Below are 16817 nucleotides of genomic sequence, written 5' to 3'. Positions count from 1 at the left end.
ACCTGGCATGGAGTCCTTTCTTTTGTCTATAAAAGCACCGACCTGAGGAGATGAGTTTAGTCTCTGAAGAAGCACCGAAGAGCTGAGAAACTAGAAGGAACAGAAGAATCAGCAGTGCAGGGACCGACCTCTTTCACCACCCAGGTGTGTGACCTGCCCACCAGCCTGAAGTGTCGGAGCAGTCTCTTAGTGGTGGGCAGGATGTGCAGTTGAGCTCATGCCCATTAATATTGTTAGTATTTGCCAATCAATAAACCACTTCCTCCTTTATCTATCAGTCCACCAGTCTTCCATCTGCTCGGATCCAAAAGAAATCCCTGCTTGCTCTAACCATTAGACAGCAGAGCACAGCAAGACAGTATTATCAGCACCATGCTCTCATAAAATGAGCAACCAGGCGATGCAGGGATATTGAGCTTGAGATCTTTTGCATGCAAAGCTAGAACTCTACCGAGAACACAAACTGCCTCTGAGAAGTTGTGTACTACTAAGAAAGAGATGTCAATGAGCTCTTCAGGCAATGGCGAGTGTGAGGTTGGAATGCAGAAAGTGCAGCCCTGAAGGATTGGCCAGAATCCAAGATCTGAAACCACTGTTTGAATTGGTGCTCATAAACCACAGGTTATACTTCCGAAGGCTAAATGTTGCATCTGATTTCAGTAAAAGCCCAGCTGTGAAGCTTTTGTAACTTTGCAGCAGGGGCAAAACACCTGGAAGAAACAGCACTACCAGCAGCAGAATATTCCACGGGGAAAGGCTAGGGAGGGGGATTTCCCCCCTCTTGCTCCTTGTAAAGGACAGCCTGCTCCAAGGGTACCACCAAGGCTGAAGCAGAACTCCTTCCTTTTCACCAAGACCCACTCCATAACCCAACCAAGCCAGAGAGTGCTCCTGCCACGTGGGTCCCAGCGAGAAGCATCAAACACCCAGGATTGTTGGAGACTTTTTATTCAGTTCCGTACATTTGAATATGGCGCATTTGTTCACCCTGAACAGGGGCAGAGGAAGCACCTGGGAAAGAGAAGTCTGCCCATGTCCTTCCACAGGGAGTTTTCTTCTGCAATGATAAATTTTTTATTTGATAAATAGAAGGCTGCTCCCTCAATTCAAGTTATGTACAAGAACAAGAATTCCCTTTTCCGTACCAGGACAACTGATCTCCATATCTACTCTGTCAAAGGGGGCAGGGAAGCACATGAAGATAAGTCCGCTCCAAATGTGAATGATTATCTGCTCAAGGGTTTCAGTTTGCTGCAAGGAAGGGTTGGTTTATCATCTCCAGCCCAGAAACAAATTCTGGGGAACTCCCCTACCCCCGCCACACACAAAAAAGCAAAGTCCAGATCCTCTGTACATTCATTGTCCAATACATCGTTTTGGGTTTCCCTCTCACACACAGAGATCCAGTCCAGATGTTCTTACCCAGATGTGCCCCAAGAGGAAATATATGCTGGTTGAATTCTTGTGGCATTTGTCCCCCCTTGTTCACCTCTGAGAATTCTCAATCTGGGGGTGGGGGAGGGGCTTTACATTTTAGCCCAATCAGAACCCTGGCACTTATTTGAGTGGGGGGGGGGACCAGTGAATGGGTGCAGCACATCTATGTCCCCCTTTTGCTACAGTTCCCTGAACTCTAGAATCTAGAACTCTAGAACTCTAGTCTGCCAACAGCAGACAAAATGGAAAGCAGTTCCATGAACCAAATCAGATTGGATTTTGGACCCCCCTCAAAAAAGTGGCACCATGTATTTTGGCCAGCCTCTCCCACTATTCTACCCAGGCTGCACTGAAAAAGGAGCTCCCACAGGCCCAATGCAGACCCAACACTTAATTAACCATGGTCCATTGTCCTCAACCACAATTAAGTGTTTAGTCTCAGTACCTAAACCGTGGCTAGGGGATAGGCTGCAAACCAAGATCTGAAACCATGGTTTGTAGTGGGGCTAATAAAACAGTTTATGTTATTAGTAGCTAACCGTTACATCTGAACTGAGTGAACACCATGGTTAAGGCAGTTTCCCTGCCCCTTTCTTTCCATATTACTGAGATGCACCCCGTGGGAGAAGGATTTAGCTTGGCAAATTCAACAGAGGTTTCATTGGATACCTGGAACCTTAATCAGCATTAAGGCAGCAAACTACAGCCAGGGCTAAACCACAGGAAAACATTCTGCCTTCACTGTGTAATAGTAAAGGTGCAACAGAACACATGCGCCTTGAATGGAAGTTCCCATGGGAAATGGGATTGATACCCCAGAGATGGATGAAGAATTCAGAGGTCGAAAGAGCTTTTTGCATCACCACAGCTCTTAAGGAAGAAACAGGTAAGAAGAGGGCAACTGTGGATGGGCTTCAGAAACAAGCCCACCTAGCACAATTATGGTGCACCCGATGGAAGAGACTAAATGGAAATGGGAGTCTAAACTGGAACAAGCAAGGAACGGGGGGTGGTGGTGTCATTCAGGCAGGTTATTGGGCTAAACAAAGACCCTTCGTTGCTGTTCTCTGATCCGAAGGGCTGGCGTTTCCTGCTTATTGGGTCCCCTTTGTAAAGACACCCTTGGCCTTGGCCTATTCACAGCAGCTGTCCTTTGGCATCAGGTGACCATGCCTTGCATGCTGGGGGCTCTCAGATCTGTCTGCCCTCCCAGGCAGGTGCCAAGCAGAATTTCCCCTGTGCTGTGGAGTCCTTGAATTCCAGCCCAAGGCATATCCTCTATGGAGGAGACTCCTTCCCAGATATATTTTATGTTGCCTGAGGGTTATAATAGTTGTAATCATCATCATCATCATCATCATCATCATCATCATAATATGGCTCTCATTGTGGGAGGGTGGAGATTTGTGAAACTTACAAGTGCTTCATGCTGTATATAAAAATGGTTACATATGTACATATAAACACACACAAACACACTCACTCACTCTCTCTATGCTGTGATCAAAGGGAGAAGGCCGGGTGCCACTTTGTCCAGAAACATGGAGAGCGCAAATGGGCAGCCTTTGGATCTGCTCCCTTTAGTTCTTCACACCCAGGCCTCTGTCCTGAGCTGGAAAGGACAGTCCTAGCCACCTGGGAAGCTGCAATACAGTTGGGGTTTGTAAGCTGGGGACAAGTGTGGCTGACATTTCCCTCTTCCCTTGAGGCACCTCTCGGCAGCGGAGTAGGAAGCATAGTAAGCCGAAATCTTTGGAGATCCCTCAGGCAGGCAGGAATCTCCAATGTTTCCTTTGCTCAAAGGAAGATTTAGTGTAAGGAGAGATATGGGAATGACTGGCCTTTCAGGAACTGATAGCTTGCTTCAGGGATGGAGAACCTGTAGCCCTCTAGATCTTCCTGGACTACAACTCCCATCATCCCTCATCATTTGCCACACTGGCTGGGACTGATGAGAGCTGGAGTCCAGCAGCTTCCAGAGGGCCACCAGTTCTGCACCACTTGCTTTTGTGTTGCAAAAAACAAGAGGAGAAGCTGAGATGAGTAAGTCATTGGAGTCAAGACTTAGCATGAGGCCAAGCAGTGTCTGATGATACAAGCTGGGCTTAGCCCTTGGGCAGGAACTGAGTGACGTCTGAGATCACTGCATAAAGAGCTGAGCCAAGGGCCCATTAACCCTTGAGTGGCTGGCCTGTGAGTGAAGGAGTGGAAGTTGGTGAGCCTCAGAAGAGCTACTGGTTTACTTTTCATGTGGGACAGAGTAGGACCTGGTCATTGGATTACAGTCTGAGAAGCAACTAAGTAAAGGTGACACAGAAGGGGGAAGTGTTAAGCTTGCAGAGACCGACACAGACTTCTGTGAAAGAAAATACAGTGGAATAGGGGCCAAGACAAGGGTTCTCTTCATGAAGACCATCTAAGGAGTGTCCCACATGGTGCTCTGCAGATGCTGCCGGACTACAACTCCCATTGTCCCTGACCACTGGCCATTCTAGCCAGGGCTGATGGGAGCTGGGGCTCAGTAACATCTGGAGGGCACCTCAGTGTCATTAGATCAGCAAAAAGTTTGGGTGGTACCATTAAAAACAGAGCTGTTTGGATTCAGGAAACATGGAACAAGCAACGAAGAGTGATCATCTAAGCACTGCAGGACAAGTAAGTATGAAACGGAGGGTGGGGGGTGGATGAGGCCCAACCCACCAGGGACGTCTCCTACACATGCCTGGTTGAAATAAATGGCACCTGTGTTTAAGTTCCTGGTGGACAGGGCCAGCAAAGGCAAAGGAAGAAGATCAAACCCTGAGTAATGCAAGTAATGCAAGAGGCATGACCGGTCGACAGGAGTAACTCAGCCGAGACTGACAGCGTGGACTGAGGGTGTGGGGAGAGCCCAAGCGAGGCACAAATCAAGACCAAAGGAAGACACAAGCAAGAGAAGGAAACATGGGACTTGGCTTTGGAGTGAGGAGAAAATCGGGAGGAGCAAGTAAGTGGCAGATCTAATTGGAAGCGGGGGGGGGGGGGCTCGCTGTAGCAGAAAAGCCAGACAGATGAATAATCTTGATAGGGATTGAGTTGGCTAGGAAAAGATGGGATTGTGTTCTGTTCCTTGAGGATACCTGCTTGCCTGTTCAACACTTGGACTCCTAAACAAGTATCCGCAACGGGAAAAGATCTTGCCCCAAGTCCACAGAAAGGTGATTGAGACTTGGGGGTGGGGGAGACAGAAAATTCACATGAAAAAAAGAGCTTCCCTTCTTCCAAATCACTGACGTTGTTCACAGCTCCAAGATATACAGCGGATTAGGACCCAGACCACAGTGGGCCCTATGCTTCTCCTCCCTCCTCCTCCGTGCTTCTCTCCCCCGGTCCAACCAAGTGGGGAGGGGGGTGGGCTCCCTTGTAGTTAATACTGTACACTCCCCAGAAATGGAGAGGCGAGGGCAGGGGTGTCTCTCTATAGATATTTGCAAATATAATATTTATAGTATTGCATTGAAAAAATAAAACTTAAAAAATAAAATGAAACACCACGTTGGGGGGGGGGGAGTCCATTCCACAGCAGCAGAGGGCATCTGTGCCTGGCTGTCAGGTGCTGGGGCAGGCTGCACTTCTACTTGGCATCGTTGCCCCCAGCCCTCACCCCTACGAAATCCCAGCACAAGTCCTTGCTCCACCGTCTGATATGGAGAAGCCGGCAGTGGGAGTGTCCGCGGGGTGGGGGAGCTGTCTTAGCTCCTGCCCCCACCAACCCCAATCCACAGGTTTCAAAGCAGCAGGCTTGGTCGTCCGTTCTGCCCATTCACTGCAGGAAAACAGCAAAGGGTTATGGGCATCTAAGAATCATCTAAGCATCTAAGCAAAGGTTGGGCAGATTCCCTGCATTGGCAGGGGCTGGACTAGATGACATTTCTGGATCTATTCCAGCTCCAAGCTTTCTGGAAGGCTTTGACCTCCCTGAAGTGTTTCCCAGAGATTCTTACAACTACGTAGGGAGCAGCTCTCTGTCAATGCATGTTTTCCATACGTTATCTCGGTCATCCTTACAATCACTCTACAAGGTAGATGAGCACCATATTCCCACAGTGCAGATGAGAGACTGAGACTCAGTGCGGCATGCCTGAGGCCCTCTTGGTCCTGAGCTGGTGGTGGCGGGCCGTCCTGGCTCACAGCTCAGCCTCCAGGCCTCCGCGCTCTGCTCCGTGTGCTCCTTGCACCCTGGCTCCCTCCCCGCACCTCTCCTCTCCCTGCTTCTGATCCCAAGTGATACAGCGCCCACGAGCTGGTGTGTATCGGGGTTGGTGGGATCAGGGGTGCAGAAAGGACCACAACCATATGCTGATGAGAGAGGGGGGAGCCACCTTGTCATGCTGAGAACAGGAGGGGGTGCTGATGGAAGAGAGGCGGCACATATACCTGACCTGGTGGCTAAAATTCAGTGTCCACTACCCGGAACGCGGCGCTGCCTGTGGGAGAGGAGAGACCGTTCACCGCACAGTTGTAGACAATTGCTACAGGGACTGTACAGCTGCATCTCTAACCTGGAAGGTGGGACCAGAGCTCTCCCCCACCGGTCGCTGGCCTTGGGGGGAGGAGAAGGGGCAAGAGGCAAGGAAGAGGACCTTACAATGCCGAGTGGCAGGACTACCTGCTCACAAGAGGGAGGATGGAGAGAGCTTCCGTCCAGAGCCAAGGCAGAGAATCTAAGCAGCCCCCATTCCCCTCTCATGCATTAACACCCAGGGGCATAATCTGCGGGGAAGTTCTCCTGCACAAGTCTGTGGTGGAGCCTCTCTGCTTCCTGCTCTGGCAACTGCAGCTGCCTCGCCTTGGCCTCACCCAAGGACTGACTCTGGCTTGGGTGACTTCTGAGTAGGAAAGGATGGGGAGGAACGTTTGGGGAAAGTGCTGGAGTAAAAGTGGGCGGGGCTCTCATTGCTCAGGCAGTAGCCTCTCACCTGATTCGGGCAGGGAAGCCGATCTCAGGCCCGTCTCTTTCTGTAACTGAATCTCCTTTAGTGCAAATATTGACGTTGCTGCAAGAGGAGGAGATGGAAAAGAAGAAACACAAGAGCAGGTGAGAGCCTTTTACAGGAGCTGCTAGTCTGCAAAAATAATGGGAGAAAGCATCTGAACTGCAGCTAAAATCCATTTGTGTGGGAACTCTTCTCAAAATTGTGGGTTTTCCCTACTGGGCTCCTTTGGGGAGGTGGGATATAAATTTAATAAATAAATAATTAGATCTCTAGATCCACATTTTTTAAACACATTCTTCAATTAGGGATGGGGCAGGTTGCCCCTCAACAGTGGCACTTAATATATTAAAAATTCAGATCAATTTTGAAAGTGTGTTAAATCTTATTGCAGCTTAGGCTCAAACTATACATTCTTCATCAACCTTCAGCGTTAAGAGGAAAAAATAATACGGTGATCAAATGATTTTTTTTATTAACTGCTTACGTAAGTTAAATGATTAACTGATTAAATTTAAATAACCTTTCCCAATTAATAGTAGGAAATGCCACCTAATCTCCTGCAATGATTTTGCAGTTTTTTTTGCAGATAAAGTCACTCATATTCGGAAGGAGGTAGACTCCACCGTGGGAGCAGGGCCGGGGCGGGAGAGTGCTGGAGCCCTGTCTGGTCAAGTTGCATGGAATCAATTTCAATCCGTTACCCCCGAGGATGTGGACAGGCTGCTTGGACGCATGAAACCAACCACCTGTCTCCTTGATCCTTGCCCATCCTGGCTAATAAAAGCAAGCCGGGAAGGGTTGGGCGATGGGTTCTGTGGGGTGGTGAATGCTTCCCTCTGTGAGGGAACATTCCCAGATCCGCTGAAAGAGGCGGTCATTAAACCGCTTCTTAAAAAAACATCTTTAGACCCGGCCAGTATGGCCAACTATTGCCCAGTCTCAAATCTTCCATTCCTGGGCAAAGTGATTGAGCAAGTGGTTGCTGAACAACTCCAGGCACGCCTGAAGGATGTGGACCATTTGAATCCCTTCCAATCGGGATTCAGGCCTCATCATGGGACTGAAACTGCCTTGGTCGCACTGGTTGATGATCTCCGGCGGGCTAGAGACAAAGGTGAGAGCTTTTTCCTAGTTCTGCTGGATCTCTCAGCGGCCTTTGACACCATCGACCATAACATCCTTCTGGACCGTCTAGAGAGGCTGGGAGCTGGGGGCACTGTCATACAGTGGTTCCGCTCCTTTCTCCTGGGCCGTGTTCAGAAAGTGGTGGGGGGGATGAGTATTCAGATTCCTGGGCTCTCACTTGTGGGGTGCCTCAGGGTTCTGTCCTCTCCCCCATGCTTTTCAACATTTACATGCAGCCGCTGGGAGAGATCATCAGGGGGTTTGGGCTGGGTGTTCATCAATATGCAGATGATACCCAGCTCTACCTCTCTTTCAAATCGGAACCAGTGAAGGCGGTGAAGGTCCTGCGTGAGTGTCTGGAGGCAGTTGGAGGATGGATGGTGGCTAACAGATTCAGGTTGAATCCTGACAAGACAGAAGTACTGTTTTGGGGGGACAGGGGGCGGGCTGGTGTGGAGGACTCCCCAGTCTTGAATGGGGTAACTGTGCTCCTGAAGGACCAGGTGCGCGGCCTGGGAGTCATTTTGGACACACAGCTGTCCATGGAGGCGCAGGTCAATTCTGTATCCAGGGCAGCTGTCTACCAGCTCCATCTAGTACACAGGCTGAGACCCTCCCTGCCCGCGTACTGTCTCGCCAGAGTGGTGCATGCTCTGTTTATCTCCCGCTTGGACTACTGCAATGCGCTCTACGTGGGGCTACCTTTGAAGGTGACCCGGAAACTACAGTGGTGCCCTGCAAGACAAATGACTCGCAAGACGGAAAACCCGCTAGACGAAAGGGTTTCCGTTCTTGAGCTGCTTCGCAAGATGATTTTCCCTATGGGCTTGCTTTGCAAGACGAAAACGTCTTGCAAGTGTTCCGATTTTTTCCCGCTCCCCCCCTTTTTCTAAGCCGCTAAGCCGCTAAGCCGCTAACAGCCTTTTAGCCGCTAATCCGCTAATCCTTTAATAGCCGCTAAGCCTTTAATAGCCGCTAAACCGCTAATAGCGCTAATCCGCTAAGCCGCTAATAGGGTTGCTTCGCAAGACGAAAAGACCACTAGACGAAGAGACTCGAGGAACGGATTAATTTCGTCTTGCGAGGCACCACTGTACAACTAATCCAGAATGCGGCAGTTAGACTGGTGACTGGGAGCGGCCACCGAGACCACATAACACCGGTCTTGAAAGACCAACATTGGCTCCCAGTACGTTTCTGATCACAATTCAAAGTGTTGGTGCTGACCTTGAAAGCCCTAAATGGCCTCGTTCCAGTATACCTGAAGGAGCGTCTCCACCCCCATCGTTCAGCCCGTACGCTGAGGTCCAGCACCAAGGGCCTTCTGGTGGTTCCCTCATTGCGAGAAGCAAAGCTACAGGGAACCAGGCAGAGGGCCTTCTTGGGAGTGGCGCCGGCCCTGTGGAACGCCCTCCTATTAGATGTCAAAGCGATAAACAACTACCTGACATTTAGAAGGCAGCCCTGAATCAGAGAATCATAGAGTTGGAAGAGACCACAAGGGCCATCGAGTCCAACCCCCTGCCAAGCAGGAAACACCATCAGAGCACTCCTGACATATGGTTGTCAAGCCTCTGCTTAAAGACCTCCAAAGAAGGAGACTCCACCACACTCCTTGGCAGCAAATTCCACTGTCGAACAGCTCTTACTGTCAGGAAGCCCTGTTTAGGGAAGTTTTTAATGTGTGACATTTTAATGTATTTTTAATTTTTGTTGGAAGCCTCCCAGAGTGGCCGGGGTACAAATAAATTATTATTATTATTATTATTATTATTATTATTATTATTATTATTATTTGCCTCTAACTCTAATTGGCTCAACTGAGTTGATGTTATGGGTTGCCTATAAACATTCCAGCTTCATAGGGATTAAACCTCTCAGCAGCAAAAAAGGTCTACAGTCCAATTTCTGTGAAACCAGATACTTTGCAGCTTGTCTGGGATGAAAGTCTCCGTATGAGGAGAAGGTTAAGGACCAGAAAGCTGCCTGTGGTGAGGGGAAAGCAGGAGAGACAAGGAGAAGGCTGAAGGAGAGCTGCAGCAGAAGCTGAGATACATGCACGCAAGAGGGCAGGTGGGTGAAAAGGCTTCCCGGGCTGAGCCTAGGCACCAAAGGGCACACCAGGTGGCAACACCTGGACCCTGAGAGAGCTCCTGCCCACTTAAGGGTGGCACGGAAACTGGTTGCTGCTCTGGAAACAAACCAGCTGGCGGGAGGGGGCAGAATTCCACCTCTTGCGCTGGCCAGCCAGTTCTTTCCCTTCCAACCAATCAGAAGCAAAACGGCTTCAAAATAAGCTATTCTTCCCTTAACTTTTAGCCTCACAGATCAAAACTTGCCTTCACCAATTAATCAAGCAAAGCTCATCTGCCATTTAAACAAATCAAATCTGGCAGCCCTACAAAATAACAGAGGAACCTGAGAAATGGGGGTGGGGGGTGGGGTCCTGCACTCCCACTCCAGGGACAAAAGATCACAGAGCATTATCAATACCATAGACCCTCACCCTGCTGGTCCGCACTCAGAGGCCAAGACCACCTGCCCTTCCGTACATTGATATGCCCATCCCCATATCCCATAGTGCCGGCCTCCTTCCCTCTCTCCCTCCCCAGCCTGCACCTACTGTCTGGGAGTTTGAGGACTCGTTCGCCCAGACTGTGGAAGAACAGGTGCCGCATGGCCTCGTCTGCAGAGATCCGCTTCCTGCCCTCAAACTGCGTCGGGAGAGAACAGGGAGGGGGAAGAAGAGAAGACGAGAGAGATCAACTGCTGTGCTGCAAAGCTTCTGCTTCCACCAGGAATGCCATTCTGAGCGGAAGTGGGAATATATAGCCATTTACCCAGGAGTAAGCTATGCCCAGCAGTCACCTGGCTGGATAGAGAGGACTCCTTCACCACATGTTCTAACCCCCACACCGGCTTTCCCCAGCCTGGTTTCCATTTTGTTCCCAAAGGGCAGCTGTGTTACGTTTTTCTTGGCACAGACAACAAGCCCCTGAAGATGGACAAGTGCAATGCCACATAAGGCTCCCAGTCCTCAATCCATTCTGCAATTCCCTGAGGAGGGCAAGGCCAGGCCATCCAGCCCCAGCAGAGAAGGCCTTCCTGTCACCTGAAGCTGCAAAGACAATAAAGGTCCGCATCCAGCCGGAGGGAGAGACAAAGAGGGGCCACAACTTCTCACCTGCAGCAGCTTCCCCAGGAGGTCAGCCCCTTCGCTATCCAGCCTGTGGAGATCCAGGAGAAAAGGAAGATCAGGCTCTGGAAGGGAAAGGGAGGCCCTGCTTCCCAGGTGGAGGTGCTCAGCTGCTCCGCAAACAGCATTAATAGGGGCTTGTAAATGAGCAAAGTACATCTCAACTACGGGTTGACAACTGGTTTGAAAAAGGGGCAGGTCTGGAGCAGGACTCAAGGGCCAGCAAGGTCCCCAGACCCTTCAGAGCCCAGACACAGGCAAAGGCCTTGTAAAGCCCCCAGAGTCAGTTTTGGCTCATGCATCAGTCAGCAGAGGAGGGGCACAAGCCGCCATTTCTGACAGAATCCATGTTCTGGAAAGGAGAGGGATAAAAAGCCTTTGATCTGCACCTCTGCTCAGGAGAAAGCAATGGAAGCCAGTGCATAAAAGGGGGGGCGGGTGTCTCTGGGATCAAGGGCCAAGTAGAAAAACAGCGAGAAGAAGAGGAGGAGGAGGAGGAGGAGGAGGAGGAGGAGGAGGAGGAGGAAAGAAGAAGAAGAAGAAGAAGAAGAAGAAGAAGAAGAAGAAGAAGAAGAAGAAGAACCTGTAAGTACTTGGCAATCATTTCTAATGATTTCTATGCAATTTTACACACATTTTACTTACTAAGCTAAACTAAATTACATTAATTAACAAAAGTATCTTTTGAATTCCCACCCTTCATTTGGGGAATTGGAAAGTTGAAAAGTTCAACCCACCCTAACATTCCCTGAATGGCAGGTTGACACTCACCTTGGGGCATGGTTGATGAGGGCCTCGGGACGGTATTTAGGGTAATTATAGGCTCGGAATTCTTCATTAGACTGGATTCCAGGCCACGTCTCTTCGTTGGGAGTCCCTGGTGATGCAGAGGAGAGAGAAGGAGAGACCAGAAAAGAGTCATCTCAGGACACAGGCAGGTTGCCCTGCTGCCCTGAGCAGGAGAGCGGCGCTGATCCTGAAACAGGACTTTTAAGGAGCACCCACAGCAGCACTTCTGCCATGTTTACTTATGTATATGTTGTCCTTTATTGATTGACTAGCAGAGTTGTTTGGGAATTCTAAGAAACAAAGAAATCAGTGGTTAAAATCAGTGAAGTCTTGAAAGGCTCAGCCTGCCATCTGGATCCAAAATGGCATCCAGCTGAATCTTTGATCTTCTTTGATCTCAGAAATCACCATGCAAAATTTGGTTACAATACCCTAAAAGCTATCCAAATTCATAGCAAGTAGACAAGCAACTTGCTAAAATATATAATAGACTGGTTATCGTTATGGATTTATTATGGTAATTGATTATTGATCAACTGAGTTGTATCCCCCTCCTTGTCTAGATTCCTCAAAGCAGCTCAGAAGACTCCTGTGAATCAGCAGTCTAGTCTTCTGTAAGGCCCTCCTGCTTCTCCCCACTGATCTCTCGGCAACACAGCAGTCCCATCAAGGTCACCCCAGGACCATACCCAATATCCGAAAGATGAAGTGCAGCTGCTCCTCAACTGTGGAGCCTGGGAAGAGCGGCCGTCCTGTGGACATCTCATAGAAGATGCAGCCCACACCCCTGTGAGGAGAAAGACAAGGACATCACTGGGAGGAAGTTCAAAGCAAGGCTTTAAATCAAAACCCTGATTCTCTCCACTGGATCAAAACAGTATGTTCCAAGAAAATCCAAATTCTGCCACTTGAATGTGCTATGCGACTTAACCAAATATGTATCTATTTCTTCATTTTGCAGCACCATTTTCTGGTGAAGAAGAAGCAACATTCCACAGTCAGTGGGTGGAGCAGCTTCTGGATTCTGCACAGATCTTTGTCCCACCCATGAAAATCAGAAGCAGAATTAGAAAGATATAAGAAAATATGCAAAATTCACATAATTTCAAGAGGGTACAGAATTAAACTTTTCTTTTTCTTTTAAAATCTTAATTATCATTTTTAATCATACAAAATTTGCACATTTACATTTACCAAAATAGAAACCAAACATTTAACACCAACTTCTCTTCCATGGTTTGTTTTCATTATCCTATATGTAAGGGATTTTCAAACTTGCTGCCTTTAGAGTATACTTTTTAGAACTAGTCGGCCAAAGACCTTCCCTGCATCTCTGCCCTGGACTTGAGCCTGCATATTGCAGAGGATTCTGGCATGCATTGAGAAGGGCCAGAAATATCTCAGAAACAAGTAGGGCCTGCAACTAAATGTTACAGCGCAGAGTCCTCCTCACTAGCACCATGGCAATGCTTAGTCAGCATCTATGGCCAGTGAGCATTCTTCTCAGACTTCATGAGGCGAGTGGGGAGGGGTTTCTCTCCTTCTGTCCACTCCTGACCCCTCCCCAATGTACAGTGGTACCTCAGTTGTCAAAAGTAATCCGTTCTGGAAGACCGTTCGACTTCCGAAACGTTCAACAACCGAGGCGCAAAGAGCGGTCGGCAAAGCCAATGAAGAAAAAAGGGGGGGAACGCAGCGGAAGCTGTTTGACTTCCAAGGCGCGTTCAAAAACAGAAGCAATTACTTCTGGGTTTTTGGCATTCCGGTTCCGAAATGTTCGGCTTCCAAGACGCTTGAAAACCAAGGTACCATGTACTTCTTTCTGCAAACCTTTGGATTCCCCTCACCGTGCCCCAAGCTTTCTGGTATCTCCCTTTTGTTTGACGAGGGTACCATTTTGGAGCTGCTGTTGGAGAGTCTCATTAACTCTCTTATCCTCTTCCCTGGCAAATGTCCCCTTGGGAGGCCACCTGACACTTAGAATCCTTGTTTTGAAGCATAGAAGAGAAGGCATTCCAGGGCAGGGGCAGCCAATCAGATGTCCTCTAGATGTCGTGGACCACAACTCTCATCCTCCCTGACCTCCGGCCAGGCTGGCTGACTAATGGGAGCTGGAATGCAGCAAGAGCTGGAGGGCACAACGTTGGCTATGCCAGTTCTAGGATGTGCACCCAGTTCACCACACTTTGCATGCTCTTGTTCCTGCACATTACAGGGGAATGTCACATGGCAGTGGGCAAGTTGTCCTTCAGAATGGCTTGTCTGCCACCCCTGGTCTCCACATGGAGGGATTGGGGACAAACCTCTAAGGAACTCCACCACAGTTTGTGTTCCTAGCAGGCCACTGTGACTCAGCTACTGGCTCCATGCATTTGTTTGCCCCTAGCTTCAGTCTCCTTTTTTAGCTCTGCAGTTTCCTCAGATCCAAGCGGCTGAGCTCTAGGTACCGTACTTTTCGCTCTATTGGACGCAGTTTTTCCTCTCCAAAAATTGAGGGGAAATGTGTGTGCGTCCTATAGAGCGAATGCAGGCTTGTGCCATAGCCGCGCGCAACCCCTCCGGCAAGGAGAGGCTGCACGGGGCTAAAGGGGAAGCCAAAACAGCGAGCGGGATGGATCCCGCTCGCTGCCTTGCCTTCTTCCATAGCTGCGCGCAACCCCTCCGCAAGGAGAGGCTGTGTGGGGCTATGGCTTCTTTAGCCCCACGCAGCTTCCCCCGGCAAGGAGAGGCTGCACGGGGCTAAAGGGGAAGCCAAAACAGCGAGCGGGATCCATCCTTGGCTTGTGCCATAGCCACACGCAACCCCTCCAGCAGGGAGAGGTTGTGTGCAGCCTGTACGCTGCTCTTTGGGGCTGGGGGGGTATTTTTTTCCTTTATTTCCCCCCCTAAAAACTGGGTGCGCCCTATGGTCTGGTGCGCCCTATGGTGCGAAAAATACGATATTCACCGCTGTTTTCCTTTACATGGCCTCTGTTTACTTACGGTAAAGATAAAGGGACCCCTGACCATTAGGTCCAGTCGTGACCAACTCTGGGGTTGCGGCGCTCATCTCGCTTTACTGGCCAAGGGAGCCAGCATACAGTTTCCGGGTCATGTGGCCAGCATGACTAAGCCGCTTCTGGCGAACCAGAGCAACGCATGGAAACGCCGTTTACCTTCCCGCCGGAGAGGTACCTATTTATCTACTTGCACTTTGACGTGCTTTCGAACTACTAGGTTGGCAGGAGCAGGGACCGAGCAATGGGAGCTCACCCCATCGCGGTGATTCAAACCGCCAACCTTCTGATCAGCAAGTCATAGGCTCTGTGGTTTAACCCACAGCACCATCTGCGTCCCTCTTTACTTAAATCACCTTTTAAAAAGACAAGAACCATGCAGAAAACAGACTGCACCCCTGGATGGGGAACCTGTGGCCTCTCAGATGTTGCAGGACTACAACTCCCATCTCTCCTAACCATAGGCCAAGCTAGCTGGGCTAAAGAGAAAGTCCAACAATATCTGGAGGGTCACAGGTCCCCCATCCCTTTGGGAGATGACAACTGATGGGCAAATGGAAAGTACTATCAAAATTCACGGATTTCAACCACAAGGAGGGAGAGCTGGCCACAGGCTGCTGAACCCTTACCACATGTCAATCTGGGTGGAGTATTCTGTCGAGCCCAATAGTATATCTGGGGGTCGGTACCAAAGTGTCACCACTTCATTGGAGTAGGTCTTGGTGGGAATGGATTTTGCCCGGGCCAGTCCTGGGAATGTTAAGTTGCATTGCATTACATTTTACATTTCATTACATTTGTTAGTAAATGTTGCAGAGCAAGGGCAGAGAGATAATTAGTACTCACCAAAATCTGCTAGTTTGAGCTCCCCTCTCTCATTAATGAGCAAGTTCTGGGGCTTGAGGTCTCGATGGAGCACCTTCTGACGGTGGCAGTAGGCGAGGCCACGCAGCAGCTGGAACAGGAACAGCTGGAGGAGGGAACAGAGCCACCTCAATGCCTTTCCCTCTAGTTCATCACTAGATCTGCCATATACAGTACTTCTAACCAGCTATGGATGCAAAACGAGTGCATTTAGGAAAATGTTTCCAATTCATATAACTTCTTCAAACAGTGGGATTTTCTTTAGAAACATGCCTTTATTTTCTCAGGACAGTTCCACGTTCGTTTGATGGGGTCGTCACCAATAACCAGAGCATTGAAGGAGAACATGCAAAGCAAGTATCAAATCCCCCAGTGCAATCTCATGCTGAAGTGAGCTTTTGCCAGCAACATCTGTAAAGTTGCTTGCTACGCAGTAAAAGAATCCACTGAAACAGACTCAGATGGGAGTCAGCAACTTACCTTCACATTGTGCATATTTATTACATTGCCGCAGTCGTCAAGATACTGTTTCAGATCTTTATCCTGGGGTGAAAGAAGACACAGGATTGACAACTTTCCTCTTCATTAATTTAAAATGACTGATTTGTGCAAACAAGTCTGCAATCCTAAGAGCACCTACCTGGAAGTTAGTCCCATTGAATTCAAGGGAATCTTACTTCTGAGTAAACATGGGCAGGATGGCACCCCTTATCGTTAAGACTATATGGGAATCCTTCAACCTAGAGTGGGCATGGCATTCCCATGCAGTGGACTTGCCATAGGACTCAGCAGAATTCCCCCACCCAGGAATGTGCTCTGGACCAATAAAGTGAACAGAAGGTTCATACATCCCACATCCCCATCCTTTCCCCTGTGCCGACATGGTTTGCACCAGGCTGAGCAAGAGGGCTGGGCGGGGATGTGGGAGTCACGTCCAAGCTCTCACCTCCATATTGGCCCAGCACTGGTAGTGGTCTCAGGGGCAGGGAACTTACTTACAGGAGACTACCCTTGAAAAACTCGCCCCCACTTATGCTACAATAATTTCCTACTGAAGTGGCTGCTTCAGGAGGGCATTGAAAGCTACCTTGAGCATTCTTAAACCTATCATAAAACTGTAATTCCCAGGAGTCCTTGGGAGGAAGCCATGACACTTTTAACACCCTCTCAATGTGCACTGTAGGCAACATCTTCCTTCAAACCAGCCAGGCTGTTCAAAATACGGGTTTTCTGAATGTTCAGCTTTCAGTCGTAAATAATTTGAGATGTTTTCATTCATAAAGAAGTATAAGTTACAGTTACCATGCCCGCCCCTGTTTACTCACTAAATACTCGAAGACAAGCGTGAGGGATTTCTCTGTATGGATGATATCATGCAGGGTCACAATGTTGGCATGTTTCAGATCTTTCAGAAGTGAAACTGGAAAACAGAGA

General features: G+C 49.1%; 1 protein-coding gene across 5 annotated transcripts in view; it reads right to left on the bottom strand.

Annotated features, from left to right (window-relative positions):
• Positions 1-932: 932 nt before the first annotated feature.
• Positions 933-16817, bottom strand: part of CDK16 (cyclin dependent kinase 16) — a 79845-nt gene continuing 63960 nt past the window's right edge. For 3 of the 5 annotated variants that reach the window (XM_082205844.1, XM_082205847.1, XM_082205848.1), the window contains 10 exons: positions 16709-16803; positions 15864-15926; positions 15366-15489; positions 15149-15269; positions 12213-12310; positions 11506-11611; positions 10723-10765; positions 10162-10252; positions 6396-6473; positions 933-5242 (listed from right to left, as the gene is read on the bottom strand). In XM_082205844.1, coding sequence (XP_082061970.1) covers positions 5205-5242; positions 6396-6473; positions 10162-10252; positions 10723-10765; positions 11506-11611; positions 12213-12310; positions 15149-15269; positions 15366-15489; positions 15864-15926; positions 16709-16803 — 857 coding nt within the window. In that variant the 3' untranslated portion in view covers positions 933-5204. Of the gene's footprint in view, positions 5243-5853; positions 5904-6395; positions 6474-10161; positions 10253-10722; positions 10766-11505; positions 11612-12212; positions 12311-15148; positions 15270-15365; positions 15490-15863; positions 15927-16708; positions 16804-16817 lie in introns of all 5 variants that reach the window. The other 2 variants (XM_082205845.1, XM_082205846.1) reach the window with 2 other exon arrangements.

The sequence above is a fragment of the Podarcis vaucheri genome, assembly GCF_965113315.1.
Source record: "Podarcis vaucheri genome assembly, chromosome: 17".
Classification (NCBI taxonomy): Eukaryota; Metazoa; Chordata; class Lepidosauria; order Squamata; family Lacertidae; genus Podarcis; species Podarcis vaucheri.
Note: the sequence above shows the minus strand (reverse complement) of the source record. Positions and strands in the feature narration are given on the sequence as shown.